The sequence below is a fragment of the Pongo abelii genome, chromosome 4 (assembly GCF_028885655.2).
Source record: "Pongo abelii isolate AG06213 chromosome 4, NHGRI_mPonAbe1-v2.0_pri, whole genome shotgun sequence".
Classification (NCBI taxonomy): domain Eukaryota; kingdom Metazoa; phylum Chordata; class Mammalia; order Primates; family Hominidae; genus Pongo; species Pongo abelii.
Window position 1 is genome coordinate 181184913 of NC_071989.2, and position 20804 is coordinate 181205716.

The 20804-nt window shown below is 47.6% G+C and overlaps 1 protein-coding gene across 3 annotated transcripts in view; it reads right to left on the reverse strand.

The window, feature by feature from the left end:
* Positions 1-6462: 6462 nt before the first annotated feature.
* SH3PXD2B (SH3 and PX domains 2B) overlaps positions 6463-20804 on the reverse strand; it is a 129539-nt gene continuing 115197 nt past the window's right edge. For 2 of the 3 annotated variants that reach the window (XM_002816199.6, XM_063724397.1), the window contains one exon: positions 14364-20799. In XM_002816199.6, coding sequence (XP_002816245.4) covers positions 19252-20799 — 1548 coding nt within the window. In that variant the 3' untranslated portion in view covers positions 14364-19251. Of the gene's footprint in view, positions 6583-14363; positions 20800-20804 lie in introns of those variants that run through there. The other variant, XM_054556237.2, reaches the window with a different exon arrangement.

The window sequence follows — 20804 nt, forward strand, 5'->3', positions numbered from 1 at the left end:
TTTTTCTTCCCCTCCTACTACCCTACTGGGTGGACTCATTCATGCAGCAAATACCAAGCACTATAATGTGTTAAGTCTTCTACCAGGTACTCCAGAGACAGAAAAGTAACATGAGATATCTGCCTGGAGGGTTCCAGTCTGGTGGAGTAGACAGACACATATACACAGGATTACAGGGCAGTGTGTAAGTTTTACAGTAACAGTCTCTTTTTAAAAAAAATTTAAATTAAAACACATTTTTTTTTGAGACAGAGTCTTGCTCTGTTGCCCAGGCTAGAGTGCAGTGGCTCACCGCAACCTCAGCCTCCTGGTTCAAGCGATTCTCCTGCCTCAGCCTCTCGAGTAGCTGGGATTACAGGTGTCTGCCACCACGCCTGGCTAAGTTTTGTATTTTTTTAGTAGAGATGAGGTATCGCCATGTTAGCCAGGCTGCTCTCGAGCTCCTGACCTCGTGATCTGCCCACCCCGGCCTCGCAAAGTGCTAGGATTACAGGCATGAGCCACCATGCCCGGCCTATAGCAACAGTCTCTATGTGGAATTCTCCCTTTTGTTTCCCTTCCACACAAAAGGTTCAAAAACATCTTACTGTAATTCAGTAGTGTTATGAAAAGAAGATAAAAGAATTTCAGTTGAAATAAAAAATTATTTCTGCCATAGACTTCATTGAGCATTATTAAATCCAGAAAAGGGTGATCAAATGGGGTGGTTCTGTTTAGATTTCACTTCGCAATTATGAAAATGTACTTAATTCTCCCTGGCTGCCAGCTTCTAAGTACCATGTCCACTTATTCACATTTCCCATCATGTCTGTGTTCTGGTTAAATTGTCCTGGGTCCTCTAGACCTAACAAAAGTATTAAAATTAATCCAGTGATTTTAAAGTGTGGGAAAGGTGATTTGGGTGATTTTAAATGTGGGAAAGGTGAAATGACACTGGGTTACAGTGTGCAAGTTATTACCATTTACAGTAGTCTTGCCATTATTTTGTTTTATTAAAACAAAAAAGTATAAAGTCTTAATCTAGTGTTAGCTCGTCTTTAACATCTCCTTAAAACATGCTAATGTCTCTAGAGAGAACAGGCCTCAGAGTCAGAACTTTTTAAATAGGCAGCCATACTTAGCTGGAACTCAATGATACCATTTCACTTTCATTTTACTTACTTTTACAGTTACCTTCTAATTATGGAACACTATAAAAGTTTTCCAATTATTTTCACAGATATAAAGCTTGCTTTTAAAGAAACATATTTACCTTTTGAGTTAATCTATTTAACAGGAAATATGAAGTAAATGCTGGTAAAGGTGGGCTGTGGATACAGCAATATTTGCGATGGTGCTGCTCAACCAGCTCCTGTTTGGGAAACAGTGTCCTCATCTACTGGGTCCCATAGTTTTGGCCTTTCAGGCAGCTTTTCACAACCTTCACACCCAGCCAGATTTTCCTTTTTGCTCTGTACTCCTTGGACATTTTGTGCCGATGTTCTCATAACTCTCCCCAGAGTCCCCCGTGGCTATTAGTAGGCGTCTTCCTGGCTAGACTGTGGACTTCTCTTATTCATTTCTTCAACTTGCCAGAAACCAGCCTGGCCCAGAGTGGGTTCCAGAAATAGTTTAGTTGTTCTTGTGCTCTTGTTCATGAAGATGGAGGTTTCAGGGTTGTCCAGACAGGCTCTAGACTCAGTTTCCTCATCCTGTTTGTTTGTTTGTTTGTTTGAGATAGAATTTCACTCTTTTTGCCCAGGCTGGAGTGCAATGGTGTGATCTCGGATCACTGCAACCTCCGCCTCCCAGGTTCAAGTGATTCTCCTGCCTCAGCCTCCCGAGTAGCTGGGATTACAGGTGCGTGCCACCATACCTGGCTAATTTTGTATTTTTAGTAGAGATGGGGTTTCACCATGTTGGCCAGGCTGGTCTCAAACTCCATAGCTCACTGCAGCCTGGAACTCCTGGCCTCAAGTGATCCACCTGCCTCACCCTTCCTAAGTGCTGGGATTACAGGTGTGAGCCACTGTGCCTGGCCTATTTATTTTGAGGCAGAACGTCCCTCTGTTGCCCACACTGGAGTGCAGTGGCACGATCTCAGCTCACTCCAACTTCGGCCTCCTGGGCTCAAATGATCCTCCCCAGCTTCCCAAGTAGCTGGGACTACAAGTATGCACCACCAGGCCCAGCTAATTTTTGTATCTTTTGTAGAGATGGAATTTCACCATGTTGCACAGTGTCAAACTCTTGGGCTCAAGCCAGTATTTGCTTTTACAAACAAACATTTTTATTTTATTTATTTATTTTTTGAGACAGAGTCTTGCTCTGTCGCCCAGGCTGGAGTGCAGTGGTGCGATCTCAGCTCACTGCTAGCTCCGCCTTGGGTTCACGCCATTCTCCTGCCTCAGCCTCCCGAGTAGCTGAGACTACAGGCACCCGCCACCACGCCTGGCTAATTTTGTTTTTGTATTTTTAGTAGAGACGGGGTTTCACCGCGTTAGCCAGCATGTTCTTGATCTCCTGACCTCGTGATCCGCCCACCTCGGCCTCCCAAAGTGCTGGTATTACAGGCATGAGCCACCACGCCCGGCCCAAACCCTTTTATTTTAAGTTCCGGAATACCCGTGCAGGACGTGCAGGTTTGTTACATAGGTTAACATGTGTCATGGTAGTTTGCTGCACCTGTCAACTCATCACCTAGGTATTAAGCCCCGCATGCATTAGCTAGTTATCCTGATGCTCTCCCTCCCCTCGCCCCACTATAGGCCCCAGGGTGTGTTGTTCCCTTCCCTGTGTCCATCCAGGTGTTCTCATTGTTCAGTTCCCACTCATAAGTAATATGTAGTGACAAACAAACCCTTTCTTCCTTTACTTACAGCACTAGCAAAGAGTGGATTTGAGAGTTTCTCTCTTCCTGAGAATCTCTACAGCTGATTCCCCACAGGGCATCTGGTTTAGACTGATAATAAACCCACGGAGTAGAGTACACCTGGAAAGAGAAAGTCTCCTAATTGTGTTTGCCCTACTTGCCAGTGGCAGGACTTAATCACTTAGTTTCTCAAACTTGACTTACTCAAGTTCCCTCAGGGGCCTGGGCCCTGGGGCCTGGCCTGATGCAGCCCGCTGCAGCCAACATTTCTTTCAAGTCTGCAGTTTTATCTTAAAAATTCAGGTGAGGTTTGAATTCTACTGCATAATATACTCTTGTTTGTTTTAATATGAAAATATCGAAAATAACTTACTGGTTAAATTGCTTAAATCTCTATTCCCCAATTTTTTTTTCCTATTGCCAATTTTTGGGTAAAAATGAAGTTTTCCACGAGCAGCTTTAGGTACCTCTTAACACACTGCTGCTGTGTGCTCCTGGGAGCCAGCCCGGTGTGAAAGTGAGTCCCTGGGTGATCCCAGCAGTTTCTGAATGACTTCCAGAATACACACAAAGCTCTGGACACACTCCATGCATGGACAGGCTCCTACAGGAAGTGGGGAGGCTGGTGGCAAACAGATTTTTCAACCAGAGAGCACCTGCCTATTCATCCCAGAATCTGGCACAGTTAAAGGAAAGTTTAGGATTAAATAGGACAACAGAGTTTCTCTCTCTTTTATTTCCCTGCCTCCCTCCCTATCTCTCTCCTTCCTTCCTCCCTCCCTCCCTCCCTCTCTCCCTCTCTCCCTCCTTTCCTTCCTTCCTTCCCCTCCTCCTCCTTCTTCTTTCTTTCTCTTTCTCTGTTTCTCTTTCTCTTCCTTCCTTCCTTCCTTTCTTTTCTTTTCTCTTTTCTTTTCTTTCCTTCTTCCTTCCTTCTTTCCCTCCTTCCTTCCTTCCTTTTCTTTCTCTCTTCTTTCCCTCCCTCCTACCCTTCCTTTCTTCCTCTCTCCCTCTCTCTCTCTGTTTTTTAGAGATGGAACTTCGCTCTGTCACCCAGGCTGAAGTGCAGTGACATGATCATAGCTCACTGCAGCCTGGAACTCCCGGGCCCAAGCAATCCTCCCGCCTCAGTGCCCATTGATTACAGGCATGCACCATCACGCCTGGCCCCATAGTGTTTCTTAAGTTGGATATAAAACCTCCCTTTGAGAATAAATTTTTTAAAAAATGGAAAAAATCCTTCTCTATGAGAATGTTTAAATTCTGAGTTTCCATTTCAATGACATTTAAAAAAAGATAGATTGGTAAAAGCCCTGAATTCAACACTATGCAATGTATCCATGTAATAAAATTACACTTGTACCTCATACATTTATAAAAACAAAATAAGTAAAAGATGGATAGGTATATTCTGGAGAATCTGAACATTGGCCCCAACAACTGAGTGCTGCTGGCAAGTGAATTAGGGTCTCAGGGTAGGACTTCAAATTTCATGAGCTAAGGAGAAAAGAATCAAGTCCAACTTCATACATTAGTGATATATTTGTGCCAAATGAGTGTTGAATGCACCACGATGTGCTGCTTTAACAAAGGTTTTTCCAGTATTTCCATTAGAGAAAAATGAGTCATTACAATACTCAGAATATATAGGCAGATTGATTCCAAAAAACCTACTCCAATGCGGTTGCCTCCATCCTGTCAGTGAGTGGAGATACAATTTCAGCAAAGCTGAAAAAAATCAGTATATGTATGTATATGTATATGTGTGTGTGTGTGTGTGTGTGTGTGTGTGTGTATATATATGAATTAAAAATAAAAAGCGCCATCAAGTCTCCTGTTAATGTTAAGGTAAACTCTGTTGGTTTTGTGTTTAACCTGTAAAAGTATTTTTTTTTTTTTTTTTTAGACAGAGTCTCACTCTGTCTCCCAGGCTGGCATGCAGTGGCACCATCTCGGCTCATTGCAACCTCCGCCTTCCAGATTTAAGGGATTCTCCTGCCTCAGTTTCCAAAGTAGCTGGGGATACAGGCATGCGCCATCACACCTGGCTAATTTTTGTAGTTTTAGTAGAGAAGGGGTTTCATCATTTTGGCCAGGCTGGTTTCGAACTCTGACCTCAGGCGATCCACCCACCTCAGCCTCCCAAAGTGCTGGGACTACAGGCGTGAGCCACTGTGCCTGGCCCAGTATTCATTTTTTACTTGCATAGTAGCTACAAGGCAACATGTTTATGTCTGGCTTATGTATATAATATACATTAATGTTAAAATCATTTAAGTCTAAACACTGGGAGTCTATAAGAATTTTGTTATCTTTAAGATGGGTGGGTACAGACTCAAATTTGAAAAACTGTTGTCTTGGTCCATTTTGTGTTGCTATAACAGAATACCACAGGCTGGGTAATTGATGAAGAATAGGGATTTATTTCTCACACTTGTGGAGGCTCGAAAGTCCAAGGTAAAGGGGCTTGAATCTGGCCAGGGCCTTCTTGCTGTATCATCCTGTGGCAGAAGCAGAAGGGCAAGAGAGACACGTGCAAGAAAGGGAAGGATCCCTCATGTCTTGGTGCTGTCGTTGAGTGAATGAGTTCTCATGAGATCTAGTTGCTTAAAACTGTGCGGCACCTCCCACCCACTCTCTGTCTTGCTCCTGCTTTCGCTATGTGAGACACCTCCTCCCCCTTTGCCCTTCGCCATGATTGCAAGCTTCCTGAGGCCTCCGCAGAAGCTGAGCGGATACCTGGCACTATGTTTCCTGTACAGCCTGCAGAACTGTGAGCCAATTAAACCTCTTTTCTTTATAAATTACCTAGTTTCACATATTCCTTTATGAAGCAATGCAAGAATGGCTTCACACAGTGGTCTGAAGAGACAATGGAATATTACTGAGCCTTAAAATGAAAGGAAATTCTGACTCATGCTACAAAATGGATGGACCTTGAGGACATTATGCTAAGGGAAATAAGCCAGTCACAAAACGACAGACACTTATATGAGGTACCTAGAGTAGTCAAACTTATAGAGCCAGAAAATAAAATGGGCTGGGCATGGTGGCTCACGCCTGTAATCCCAGCATTTTGGGAAGCTGAGGCGGGTGAATCATCTGAAGTCAGGAGTTCGAGACCAGCCTGGTCAACATGGTGAAAACTCATCTCTACTAAAAATACAAAATTACTCGGGTGTGGGGGCGCATGCCTGTAATTCCAGCTACTTGGGAGACTGAGGCAGGAGAATCGCTTGAACCTGGGAAGCAGAGGTTGCAGTGAGCCGAGATCATACCACTGCATTCCAGCCTGAGCAACGAGTGAAACTCCATCTCAAAAAAGAAAAAAGAAAAAAGAAAGAAAGAAAGTAAAATGACGATTGCCAGGGAGCTGGGGGGAGAGGAGAGGAGAATTGTGGGGTTAGTGTTTAATGGGCACAGAGTTTCATTTTGGGAAGATGAAAAAATTCTGAAGATGGATGGTGGTGGTAGTTGTCCAACAATGTGTGTGTAACACTACTGAAGTATATACTAAAAATGACTGAAATGGTAAGTTTTGTATGACGCATATTTTACCACGACAAAAAAATACAGTAAAAGCAGTTTAGCAAATTCATGTTCACAGCAGCAAGGACATGACGTGATTCTCAGATCTCCATGGAAGCCCCCATGTGCTTCCCAAGCGCTGTCCGCATCTTGATTCTTCTAAGAGGGACTTCCACAGGGCTCTCCAAGTGAACATTCTTATGATCCTAGATGAATGCAGGGAGAAAAATCAGCAAATCTTCAGTTCTTGCCAAACGAAAGACTAACGTGGCCTGGGACTTCGTCTGTTTGTCTATAACAGAATACTGCAGACTGAGTAATTTATAAAGAACAGGGATTTACTTCTCACAGTTCTAGGGTCTAGGAAGACCATGATCAAGGCCTTGGCATGTGGTGATGGCCTTCTCGCGGGGTCCTCACGTGGTGAAAGATGGAAGGGCAAGTGGGGGATGATCGCTGTGTCCTGGCAGGGCAGAAGAGCAGCTGGAACACACTTCCTCTGTCAAGCCCCTTTATGAGGGCAACTAATTCCATTCCTGAGGGAGGGGCCCTCCTGGCCTGATCACCGCTTAAAGGCCCTGCCTCTTTTTTCTTTTTTTTTTGAGACGGCGTTTCGCTCTTGTTACCCAGGCTGGAGTACAAGTGCAATGACGCGATCTCCGCTCACCGCAACCTCCGCCTCCCGGGTTCAAGCGATTCTCCTGCCTCAGCCTCCCTAGTAGCTGGGATTACAGGCATGCGCCACCACGCCTGGCTAATTTTGTATTTTTAGTAGAGACAGGGTTTCTCCATGTTGGTCAGGCTGGTCTCGAACTCCCAACCTCAGGTGATCCGCCCACCTCGGCCTCCCGAAGTGTTGAGATTACAGGCGTGAGCCACTGCACCCAGCTGGCGGCCCTGCCTCTTAATACTTAAAGGCCAATGTCACATTGGCAACATCTGAATTTAGGAGGGGACACATTTGAACCATAGCAGCCTGGTTACTCTGCTGAGGATAGTAACTAACATGCACCACCCAACCCAGATTCCTCATATTTATTCACTGTAAGGAATAAACTAAATTTAATATAGTGAAGTTCTGAATAATGCTTAAAATTTAGGATCTACAGCAGCATACATGCCAAAGTATGTTCTGTGGGATGTTCATAAACGTTACATGTAAAAGAGGATTCTGTTGTCAAAGATATTTTGGAAATAATTGGATTGAACTAGGTTAAACAGCTTGTTAATTGAAGGCTTCGGAGTCTTTAAAGTGCTGGTGTGTGGCCCTCCAAGGAGGGAGATTTGGAGGATATTCAGACAAGTGTTTGTCAAGTGGATTCAGCCACAGAACAGCTTTTCATGATCATGTTGAGGGAGGGTGTTCCGTAAACACACTTTGGAAAGATGTCCATTTTGAGAAAAATAATAAAATAGAAGATAAATATATACTAGGCCGGGGTTGTCAAGCTCTACAGTCCTTGGGCCTAACGCATCCAGCCGCATGTTTCTTTTCACACGGTTTGTACATTTTCAGACGGTTGTATTTTGAATAGTTATGTAAATACTTGTGTAACATTCTGGTTTTGCCCCTTGGTTTGCAAAGCCCCAAATATTTACTATCTGACCCTTTAAGAAAAAGTTTGCCAACTCCTGTATTAGGCAATGAAAACGTCTCAAGATTTTTTTTTTTTTTTTTTTTTTTTTTTTTGGGACAGGGTCTCACTCTGTCGCCCAAGCTGGTGTGAAGTGGCACGATCTTGGCTCACTGCAACCTCTGCGTCCTGGGTTCAAGCGATTCTCCTGCCTCAGCCTCCTGAGTAGCTGGGATTACAGGCACCTGCCACCATCAAGCCTGCTAATTTTTGTATTTTTAGTAGAGACAAGGTTTCACCATGTTGGCCACGCTGGTCTCGAACTCCTGACCTCAGGTGATCCGCCCGCCACGGCCTCCCACAGTGTTGGGATTACAGGCATGAACCACTGCGCCTGGCCTGAAGCTTGTTAATCTGAAGATTCCACTCTTCATAGAAACAATAAAAATTATTATGTGCTATTAGAAGGGCCCACTATGTGCTAGGTATACATTATTTCCATTAATCTTCACAACAATTCTGTGAGAAAGGCACTATTGTCCCTATTTTATAAATAAGGACATCGTTTTAGAGAGGTAAAATGCATAACAGAGCCAGAACTCAAACCCAGGTCTAACCCTAAAGCCCAGAATTGTTCGTTTGTCAGTGGTCTACAGAGTGGATTCCATGAATCCCAGAGGGTATATAAGACAAGCCATTGGGGCACACTGAACCATCGCTCTTTTCATTGTGTATTTTTTAGCATATCCTTCAGGCGTGCTCAATTTTGCATATGTATTTTATTACAATACATAACAAATAAACTAAAATTGGCCTAACCAGTAGCCAATAGACAGTTTATTTATTTTAGAGGCAGGGTCTCACTGTCAACCAGATTGGAGTACACTGGTATGATTATAACTCACTGTAGTGTCAATCTCCTGGGCTCAAGGGACCCTCCTGTCTCAGCCTCCTGAGTATCTGGAACTACAGGTGCATACCACTGTAATTGGATTTTTTGTTTTTTTTTTGAGATGGAGTCTTACTCTGTCACCCAGGCTGGAGTGCAGTGGCATAATCTTGGCTCACTGCAACCTCTGCCTCCCAGGTTCAAGCAATTCTCCTGCCTCAGCCTCCCGAGTAGCTGGGATTACAAGCATGTGGCGCCATGCCCAGCTACTTTTTGTACTTTTAGTAAAGATGGGGTTTCGCCATGTTGGCCAGGCTGGTCTCGAACTCCTGACTTCAAGTGATCCACCCCGCTTCGGTTTCCCAAAGTGCTGAGATTATAGGCGTGAGCCACCACGCCCAGCTGTAACTGGCTAATTTTTGTAATTTTTATAGACATGGGATCTTGCTACGTTGCCTAGTAGGCTGATTTTTTTTTTTTTGAGATGGAGTCTCACTGTCTCACTCTGTCAGTCAGGCTGGAGTGCAATGGCGTGGTCTCAGCTCACTGCAACCTCTGCCTCACCTCAGCCTCCCAAGTAGCTGGGACTACAGGCGTGTGCCACCATGCCTGGCTAATTTTTGCGTTTTTAGTAGAGACGGGGTTTCACTATATTGGCCAGGCTGGTCTCGAACTCCTGACCTCATGATCCACCTGCCTCGGCCTCCCAAAGTGCTGGGATTACAGGTGTGAGCCACCGCACCCAGCTGCCTAGGCTGATTTTAAACTACTGGCCTCAAATGATCCTCCTGCCTTGGCCTCCCAAAGTGTTGGGATTACGGGTGTTAGCCCCCACTTCCATCCTCAGTAGACAGTTTTCAAGAATCCTAATAAATAGCTCCCTGTTCTCCTCCCTGAGTTCAGAATTAACTGAGAGAGTGGGATCCAAGAGATAGAGAACAAAATGTTAGCTTTATTCTTGAGAGGGCCGTAGGAGAATCTGGCTTAGGTGTGGTGCCTGGCAGTCATGGTGTCTCCAGCTTGAATCCAAGAATTAAGACATGCTCCCTGACCCAGGCACAGGCCTCCTCCCACAGCTAGGGGCCCAGTGGAATATGTGGCCATCTGATCCCCAGTAGGAGAGAGGCTGAGCTGTGCACACCTGGTTCTGCTCCCCTAAATATCAGTCATTCTTTCCAGGGAGAGAGAGAGCTGGAGCCTTACTGTGATTGCAGCTCCATTCACATGGAAGGGAACAAACCAAGCATGGGTGTATGTAAGAGTTTCCCACGTAACAATATTGTACATGACATTTATTTATTAATCCATGTATTTTGTACATGTTAACATATATAGATACACACATATATACATATACATATACATACATATACATACACACATATATATATATATATATATATATATATATATATATATTTTGAGATGGAGTCTCGCTCTGTTGCCCAGGCTGGAGTGCAGTGGTGCTATCTCGGCTCACTGCAACCTCCACCTTCCCAGTTCAAATGATTCTCCTGACTCAGCCTCCTGAGTAGCTGGGACTGCAGGCACGTGCCACCATGCCCAGCTAAGTTTTTTTGTATTTTTAGTAGAGATGAGGTTTTGCCATGTTGGCCAGGCTAGTCACAAACTTCTCACCTCAAGTGATCTGATCACCTCAGCCTCCCAAAGTGATGGGATTACAGGCATGAGACACTGCACCTGGCCACATATTAACATTTTTATTGAGGGGTATGCAATGAAAACTGAAGTTCACTATTCTGTACTATACTGTAGAAGTATTGGAGGCTAAGTTTCACGCAGCTGAAAGGGAATGAGGACATAGTTTATTGTAGGATCTGGGCCTCCTAGATCTTAAGAGGAGATGAACCTGGGCTTTATTAATAAAATATGTATGTTCTGTACACTGCCATTAATTTACACATCTCTAAAGGAAAACGTGTTTAGGAGATAGAAAAATTCCCTGCCTGGTGGCTGTTTTCTGAAGTTTCCTATATGTGGCAATCTCACTGCAGGTTGAGTATCCCTTATCCAAAATGCTTAGGACCAGAAGTGTTCTGGGTATCAATTTTTTTTCAGATTTTGGAATACTTGCAGAATACACACCGGTTGAGTGTGCCTAATAAAAAAATCTGTAATCTGGATGCTTCATTGAGCATTTCCTTTGAACATCATGCCATTGCTTCAGATCTTGGAGTATTTCAATTTTGGGTTTTTATATTTTGGGATGCTCAATTTGTATGGGAAAATCCTTACAGACAACTCCAAGGTAGAGCAATAGCAAGTAGGAAACCTTGAAGTCAGTGAGCAGCTCTCTGTTGCAGTGAGTTACAAACAGAATTTGGGTGAAGAATGTGGCTAAGGTTAGACAGGTGTTATGGTTCAGAGAGAATGCAAGGCAGAGCTGAAATTTAAAGTTGGACATTTTCCAGAGTTTATTACATGAAATGTTGCTCCTGATAGATGCTCTGTGAATGGTCTCACAGTCAAATACATTTGAGAAACCCAATGTAAGTAAACCCCCTCTCAGACATTCACACTGCACACTAGTATGTAATGGGCTGATTGTGTTTACATAAGAAGTCCTGCAATAGACTTTATTTAAACAGCAGTTCTCAAACTAATGTATCTTCAGAACACTTATTTCCAAATTCCTATCGACATTTGTTCTGAAAAACACTTTGGGAAATGCTAAGTGGGAAGATTATAGATTTGGGAACTGTTATGGTAAGGGGCTCAGATGCCCAAGTTCATCCCCTTACTAGCTGTGGCCATGGGTAAATTAATCTCTCAGACTGTTAATTTCCTCACCCATAAAATGGATATAATATTTCCTATCTGTAAGAACTGTAGTGAAGATTAAAAGAGATAACATCTATAAACTTCTCAACTATTAGCATGTACTCAGTAAAAGTTAGATCCTGGCTGGGCGTGGTGGCTCACGCCTGCAATCCCAGCACTTTGAGAGGCCAAGGTGGGTGGATCACTTGAGGACCAGAGTTCGTGACCAGCCTGGCCAACATGGTGAAACCCTGTCTCTACTAAAAATACAAAAATTAGCTGGGCATGGTGGCCCATGCCTGTAATCCCAGCTACTCAGGAGGCTGAGGCAGGAGAATCGCTTGAACCTGGGAGGCAGAGGCTGCAGTAAGCCATGACTGCATCACTGCACTCCAGCCTGGGCGACAGAGCGAGACTCTTGTCTAAAAAAATAAATAAATAAATAAATAGTAATAATAATAATAGCACAGAATATAATTTTTGAACATGTAGACTCTACCAGGTAAGGTGCAAAACCCGGCCATTTCTCAGGATGGAGCATGCAGATTATTTCCTCAGAATGGATTTTTCAGGATGCTGATTCCTGCTGAGTTTGACTTTTAGGGAGTGAAGCTGAGGAATCTGTCTTTCGACAAGCTGCCTGGTGAATCATTAAGGTCATTAAAATTTGAGAGCCATTGATTAGGAAGCGTGAGTTGCAAGACGCCGAAGAATCCCACGTGGCCCAAATGATACTGAATGAGAAAAGGAATGGACATTGAAGACCAAGGACTTGGAGAAGCGTGTCCCCATGATGGGAATCTTGGACTCAGAAACTCACCTTAGATGAGGGAGTGTTTGCAGGTATGAGAGGGTGAGACAGCTGGATCATGTTTGGCGTGGTTAAAACAGTTTGATGGGGCCAGGCACGGTGGCTCATGCCTGTAATCCCAGCACTTTGGGAGGCCAAGGTGGGCTGATCACCTGAGGTCAGGAGTTCGAGACCAGCCTGGCCAACATGGTGAAACCCTGTCTCCATAAAAAATACAAAAGTTAGCTGGCAGTACACACCTGTAAACCCAGCTACTCGGGAGGCTGAGATACAAGAATCACTTGAGCCTGGGAGGTGGAGGTTGCAGTGAGCCAAGATTGCACCATTGCACTCTAGCCTGGGTGATAAGAGTGAAACTCCGTCTCAAAAAACAAAACAAAACAAAAACAAAAACAAAACAAAACAATACAAAACAGTATGATGGGGAATGGTGAGTGTGACACTTCCAGGTGAGACCTGAAGGAAGGTCATGGGGCAGAAATGTAGTGAGAGGGCATGTAGCCCGCAAAGAGAAAGCCAGGTTTGGTCCCTGATCATGGTCCCATTGCTGTCCCATCCCATGAGGTGGATGCCCCTCCAGCCCCAGCCGGAAAGCCCATACCATTGCCAGTCCTGTTATGATTAAGCACTCTTGGTTTGCAAGAACTTGGGTGAACCTGCTCCTATGGGGGCCCAGAACACCACGACTTTTTCATTTTTTTTTTTTGCGACACAGTCTTGCTCTGTCATCCAGGCTGGAGCATAGTGGTGCGATCACAGCTCACTGCAGCCTTGAACTCCTGGGCTCAAGCAATCCTCCCACTTCAGCCTCCCAAGTAGCTGGGACTGTGCACCACCACACCTGGCTACTTTTTTTTTTTTAAATTTGAGTAGAGGAAAGGTCTTGCTATGTTGCCCAGGCTGGTCTCAAACTCTTGGGTTCAACAGATCCTCCTGCCTTGGCCTCCCAAAGTGCTGGGATTACAGGTGTGAGCCACCACAGCTTCTGTTTTTTTCCTTCTAATAGGGACACAGATTAATACATTAATGACCATTATTCCTAAGCAAGGTCTGCAAGAAGGTCGTTATATTGTTTCCTCCAAGGAAGGTTGAATATTGCATGTAAATCCCTTCCCTCCAAGTTCTTTTGTTCGGGGACTCTGCTGGTTTTCTTCACTCCTTAGGAAGGCGGGGTGGTGGTGTCCTGTTAGTCACCTGGGAACAAGGGGGCTCCACACTGGGGTTGATTTTGCTTGGGCACTGCCTTTGGGAAAGTAGTAAAACATTAAGCAGTGCACTCCACCTCCCAGGAGCAGATGGCTTGGGCAGTCCCTGCGGCCCAAATGTGGCTGCATTTCCCACCCCAAACCCCCACCGCACATTTTTTTTTGTTTTGAGACCAAGTCTTGCTCTGTCGCCCAGGCTGGAGCGCAGTGACGTGATCTTGACTCACTGCAACCTCCACCTCCTGGGTTCAAACGATTCTCCTGCCTCAGCCTCCCACGTAGCTGGGGTTACAGGCACCCGACACCACGCCTGGCTAATTTTTGCATATATATATATTTTTTTACTAGAGATGGGGTTTCGCCATATTGGCCAGGCTGGTCTCGAACTCCTGACCTCAGGTGATCGGCCCGCCTCGGCCTCCCAAAGTGCTGGGATTAGAGGTGTGAGCCACTGCGCCTGGACCTCCATAGCATACTCTTGACCATCAGGAGGCAATGCTGGCAAGAGGTTCACCATTCTTTGGACATAAAGGAAGCTTTCTCTTGGTTTGTGGACATTGTAGTTAAGAGAATGAAGGTGCACTATGGCCCAGAGAGGGGTCGCCCCTATTTCTCCGCAGTTCCCAAACATAGCTGGCATAGGTTTCTGTTCTTTGATCCCGAAGATCCCAGGCCACAAAGCTATGTACCCTTTCTCCTGCCAAATAAAATCCATAGACACTGCATCTTCACGATGAAGCTTGAAACCAGTCAAGCACTTTTTTTATTTAAAAAAAAAAAAAGGAAAAAAGTCTAATGGTAAAAGTATATAGCCTATACATGCTACAACTAGTTGTTCTCACCCCTCCCCTCACATCCTATATACTCGTTTATTTAATGTGTTAAAGGAAACAAAAACCACCACCGGAATGCCAATTTGCCAAGAGGGTAGAGTAAGTGTGGGGATCTCCAGCGTCATCCTATGAGCAGACACGAGGTGGTGGGCGGTGCCCACTGTTCCTGGAGGGAGGTAAGAAATGGCTTGTTACTTGGAAGCTCCCCAAAGCAGGAAATGTGGGTTGTAGTCAAGGTGGCCACAGTTTATCATCACCCCTCTAAGTGAAAGGGGTGCTAATAATAATTACACGGGCACAAAGGCATACATGGGCACACACTGGGGTAAAATGTGGACACCATACCATCGTTGCATTAGAATTGCTTATTGCTGATGTAATCCTGGTGGGGGCACCTTCTTTTTTACATGAATAGGACATCTGAAAGTGAAGGCTAACGGCTGTGGCACTGTGTTTGGCCTCTTTGAGGACAGAAGAGGTTGAGCCCCTCATCCCTGATTGGAACTAAGAAGGCTTACTTTGGAGTCGAGGATAGAAAACGGGAAGATGGAATGTTGAAACATGAGGAGGAGCTCGATAACTTGGCAGAATAGCACCAGAAACCAGATGCCACCCCACGGAGCTGGGCAGTACAGTCTGTAGGAAGGTGCTCTGAAGAAAGTCTATGAGCAGGCAAAGACTGTGGAGCCTCTGGTTCTAGCTCTGCAGCTCTGCCTGGGACCCTCGTGGAAACTTATTCTAGTTAGGAGCAATTCCTCCAGGCCAAGGGAGGGCGCCCTGCACCCTCAGGCCTCGATGCATGCTGCTCTACCTCTCATCAGCCCACAGTCTGACACGAGGTCATCTTTGGTCTGTGGTGAGGTATGGGTGTCTGCAGTCTACACAACAGCCCTGCAGAATGGGCCTGGACAACCCTTGGGGGATAAGACAGCCACACATGGCTCAGGCTGTTAGGTGTCCACTGTCACAGTCCAAAGAGAAGGGTACGGCCTCCAAGGGGGCAGCTTAACCCAGCATGTAAGACTTGGGCACGATGAAAGGACGGGGGTCCAGCTACGAATGTTTTTGTTCTTGATGTCAAGTTGCCAGCTACTGGAAGGTAGGAGCAGTTTCTTCTTTTTCCCACTCTGCGCTGGGTACTTGGGAGAGGCGAAATAAATACCAGACTGTCCACTCCTCAGCCTAAGGTTCTTCTCAAGTCCTGGCACACTCAGCACTTGCTCTTTACATTTTCTACCTGGTAATGAAATCCTCAGTGGGCGCAAACATTTTAGGGCCAAGAACATTGCCTTGGAAATTGATTCTATGGCGTGGCCTCGTGGCAGAGGTTTACTCATAACCTGGCATGGGCTCCAGCAATCCCCCAGTAGGGAAGAGCCATTAAAAGTGGTTTAAGCTGGAGCTCAGCTCTCCCGAAGTCTCAGCTGGGACGACATACACCCACCAATGGCAAAGAAAGATTCTCAGCAGAAAATGTGAGCAAAGGCCTCTTTTATCAAGAGGTGGTCTTAGACTCAGATTTTCCAAATTTTTGGAGGTACCACAAGCTGTCCATTTGCCCTGGGATGTAAGGTAAAGTAGTCATCATAATAGTGTTAATAAGCAGGGGTGAGGGGAAGAAAAAAAAATCTCTGCCCACCTTTCGGGCTGCCATTTGGCCTGTGCAACCCACTGAAATGTGTGACCAAGGGGTGGGGGGAAGAGACACCGAAATTCACAGGGAGGGTCACTTGATTCCCTGGAAGCCCTCCGCACATTTCCCTGCTAATGGCAGAGAGAAAGTCATGGGCACAAGGGAAAAAACAACAACAAAAAAACCAAACAAACCAAAACTCGAGATCTGAGTCCCAGCCTGACCACTATTTGGACCTTCTCCCTCTGAACCTTAATTTTCTCACTATAGATCAGGGCTGGTCCTATCCACCTCACAGACTTGCCGTAAGGATTAAAGGAGCAAGTGTGGTCACCAGCCCGGTGCTTGGCACAGTTGTCACGATGGGCCTGGACACTTTCTAGAGCCATGACTCCAGGGGAGTTCTGCATATGTGCCATCAATTGCTCACAGAATAGTGACCACTGTCCTGGATGGGGTAAATCTAAGTCCCCAGGCAAGGACAGCTAGGAGAGTGACTGGCCACCCCGACCCACCCACTGCCTGGGGAAGTGTCTACCATTGTAGGAAAAGGAGCTGGATACAGACGTCCTCAGGCCATAGATATGACCCGAAGAGAGAACCGTGAACAGAGAGGAATGTGGCTTCAGTACCTGCAGGTCATGTCAGAATAATAATTATCATCATAGCAGAAGAGAATGGCAGATTCTTTCATTTGCAGAAAAACTTTCTGCCTAGGGGAAGGCAGGGCAAGTCTGTTCCTACCCAGCTGACCCCCCGGAGGAAGGAATGAAGCAAGAGAGAAACTCCTTCAGTGAAGTCAGCAGACAGGACTCAAAGCTCTTCCAGACAGGGATGGAGCCACACACATCCCAGTCTACTCAGGCACCTAGCACAGAGTAGACACTCACAAAATATCTGAAAATGTTGCTGAAAGGCAAAGAGCAAATCAGAAAAAAACATGTGAGTTTTGTCTTTTGAAATGTAGTCAAATCTCACATAGCTTCACAAAAGTTGTTTAAACCAAAGTGGATCAAGAACTCAGGAAAACTGCCATGAGGCCTCCTCTCAAGGGAGGGGACCCTCAAGCGGTGGCGGCCCTTCCCCACCTCCCTTCTTCGCCTGGCTGCCATCTGCCCCCAAGGCTCTGGGCACAGGGCCAAGTGGCAAGTGGGCCCTGCAAGAGGTGCCCCAGGGCCCTGCCCAAGCCTCTCTGGGGAATGGGATTTGGAGGCCGACTGGAGGAAGGAACTAAAGATGCTACAGGTGATCAGAGGAAGCTCCTTCTCATGCAGAAGCAGCCAGCGCCCACATGACAGGGGGTGGAGCTGGGACGCGGGGCAGAAGAGGGCTGTTCGAGCAAAACTTTGGCACTGCAGGTAGACACCGAGCATCCCCCCAAAAAACTGGCTTTGTGGGTCCAAAAGTATCTCGGCTGATGAACACTGTGAACTAGAGATCTCTGGGGCAGGGCAGGGCCGGGCAGGGCGGGGAGGGGCAGGGCAGGGCAGGGCAGGGCTGCCTCAGTCGGGTAGAATGGGAAGGGGTTCTGCTCTGCTTTCTTACTCTGGGCTGGGAGCTAGAAATGCTGGGTCCTGATTTTGCTTCTGCAGTGACTTAGTCATGCCTCTCCAGGCCTCAGTTTGACAGATGACCACATCTGCCCTGGGTTTCAAGGGAGAAAACAGATTTGGCGGTGCATGAAAAAAGAAAAAACATTACAAATGCTGGAGAGGCACAGGAAGCAGCTCTGCCTGGCCCTTGGTTACCTGCCTCCCTATGGGACCGCTGCATGCTATGCTCAGAGCCCTCCAGGCTGGCCCTCGAGGCCACCTCAGCTCCTGTTGCTCCATAAGCTCTATTCCCCAGGGGGCAACAGCTTAGAAGCAGGGAACAGGGCTTTGCGCCAACCACCAGGACCCTGGCATTCTCCTGTCATGGAGACGCAGCTGTTGAGTCCAGGGCAGCCTTTGGTATAGGCTGCTGTGGGCTGGAGGGATGGTGGGTGTGGGAGCAGCCACGAATGCCCCCTCACCCCCACCACAATGAAGCCACTTGGCCACCTGCTCCTGGCACTTAGCCAGCTTCTATCTCTTCCCTGCCCGGCTTGTCTTTTACAGAGGGAATGGCACAAGCACTGAAGTCAGGCAGGCCTGGGCTCAAATCCTCTTCCCTCTTCTTCCTGGCTGGTGTGTCCTTGGGCACATGGAGCCTGAGTTTCCTCATCTATAAAGGGAGGTTGTGAGGGTCAAAGCATGAATGCAAAGCGCCAAGTACAGTGTTTGGCACCCAGGAGGCACTCAGCAAAGCGGTGCTCACAAGGGCACGACTTGTGAATGGGCCTCTTATTCAAACAAACTTTGAGATTCTTGCTTTAGGTAGGCAAAAATGAAATGCTCCAAGTTGGGGTGGGAATTCTCATTGAAAGGCCCTGGAGGGACCGGAGCCTGCAGCAGGAAAGTGCAGCATACGCGGGGCTGGAACCACCCTTCAGGGATGACCATGGTCCCAAGATAGAAGGTGGGAGGCAGGGCGGCCGAGCGGACCTCCAGGCCCACTCCTGGGGGAGCCGCATCCAGTGGAACCTCAGAGGCCCACGGGCCTGAGGCTTTGGGGAAGGGGACACTTTCCCTGGGATTGGCAATGGAATACATTTCTTCAGGAGGAAGTTCCTTCTGGTGCCAGGCAATTTAGGAGGAGTGAATAAAGCCACTGGGCTTTTAGAAACATGAAGAAGTTGGAGCAAAAGTCGTCATGGACTGGGTTGGCTGCCCCTTACTGTGCCAGTCCAAGCCATGAGAGACCCTTGCTGGAGTTTCTCCAGGCGATGGGATCCAGTCCTGGAGGTCTTGGAGAGTCTTGGTCCCACTGCTGGGTGGCAATGCCATTGGCCAGGAGGAGTTCTCTTAAGGCAGGGATGCTGACATGGACAGAAAGCAAAGGCTGTGGGTTCTGAGCCTTCAGTGATGCTGTGATAAGAGGGATCAGGCCCAGGGGCGCCCGAGGTGTCCGAAACTCACTCTCCACCCATGGCGGAGGCAAGAAGTCACAGTACCCCAGAGTCTGTCTGCCTTGGAAGCTGTGTGGAGAATGATAAATTAAGAGGCGTATTAAATATGTGGGTAAAGCCAGCAAGGACCAGCGGGCCCTCTAGGCAGAAAGGGAGTCGGCTACGGCTTCTTTCTGAGATAGTTGGAAGGAATCCACCCTTCCCAGGAAGGGGCTCCGCTCAGGACCTGGCAGAACCACCAGCCACTGCTGTTCTTCTCCCGGACTTCAAACACTGTCCCTTCCTGGAAGCTGCTGGTGTCTTTGTCTCCTTCAAAGTCGGCCACGGCCACATACAAAGAGTCCTTCAGGCCGTCGGCATTGGGGACAGAGGCTGCAGCTGCTTTCTCCCTGTTTTCTCCAATCTTGCCGGTCCCCCGTGGCCCCAGGCTGCCTTTGCCTCGCGTGTCATCCTGGCCCCCCAAAGAGTTGGAGAAGAAAGGTTTGGCTTTTGGAGGGACGAGGAGAGCACGGCCTGGGGTGGGAGCTGCCCTGCTTTCGTGGCCTTCACACTGTGTACCTCTGACCTCTGGGAGGGGCCTGGATGATGAAGAGGTTTTCTTTGGGGGAGGTGGTCTCCGGGGTGGGACCACAGGTCTCTGCTGGGGAGCCTCTTGGAGAGGAACAGGCACGCTCTTAGACACAGGATCTGTGGTCTTGGCTGGCCTCGGAGGGGCTCTGCAGGAAATCTCTTTTGGGCTGAGACCATCCTGTTTGCCCGTCCTGTCCTGGGCACGGCCAGGCCCCTCTCCTGGGAGGAAGCTTCGGCTGAAGGCCACGTCTTGGCCCCCTACTGCCTGGGGGCCCTCCCCATCCAACAGGGGCTTGTCTTGGGACTTGGCAGGCCTGAGCTTACTCCTGAGGTTGCAGATGTCGACTTGGTCTTCGCCCTGAGGTGGCTCCGTTTTGGGAGAAGGAGCTGGTTTTGGCCTAACCTGAGGTCTGGACTTCAAGAAGGGATTCTGGGGAGTGGCATCTGGCTTCTCCTCCGGCAGGTCAGTTTTGGATTTGGAGATGGGCCGGAGGTTGGGCTTCTTCACTTCCTTGGCCAAGACCTTGTGGCCACACTCCAGCCCCATGTCATTTTTCAGCTGGAACAGTTTGCTTTTGTCAGGTTTGGGCTCTGGCCTCCTGCTGTCCCGGGCTGGAGGGGTGTGTTTGGCTGGCATCATCGGCAAAATCATGCCCGGAGGCTTGGGGGTGGGGCCCCGGAGCTGCTCCGTCCTTTGCCGCTCCCGTTCCCGCTCCAGCAGCTCCCCCTCCGACTTGATGATGGATTCTTTCCGCGGAGGAAGGCTGGGCTTCTCCTCCACGTCGGGGTCTGAGATCTCCTCGTAGCCTGCTGACGCAGACATGTCTGAAGATGCCTTCCTCAGGACATCCTTACTGCCCTTCCAGTCTTTAGACCATGGCAACCCCGAGTCCATGGCACCATGCGGTGCGTCAGGCAGGGGCCGGGAGGGGCCCGTGGCTTCGCTGCCCGTGTTGTTCTCCAGTGCTGCTGCTTCCCCCAGCCGGAGCTGGGTCACCTCATGGGGCAGGGGAGCCAGAAAGTTGGGTCTCGACGCGTTGCTGGTCTTCTTGTACTTGTCAATGAAGGTTGCCGGGGCCCACCCTTCCTTATCTTCAATCTGAATGTACCACCAGCCACTCAAGTTTTTCTCGATCACCTGCA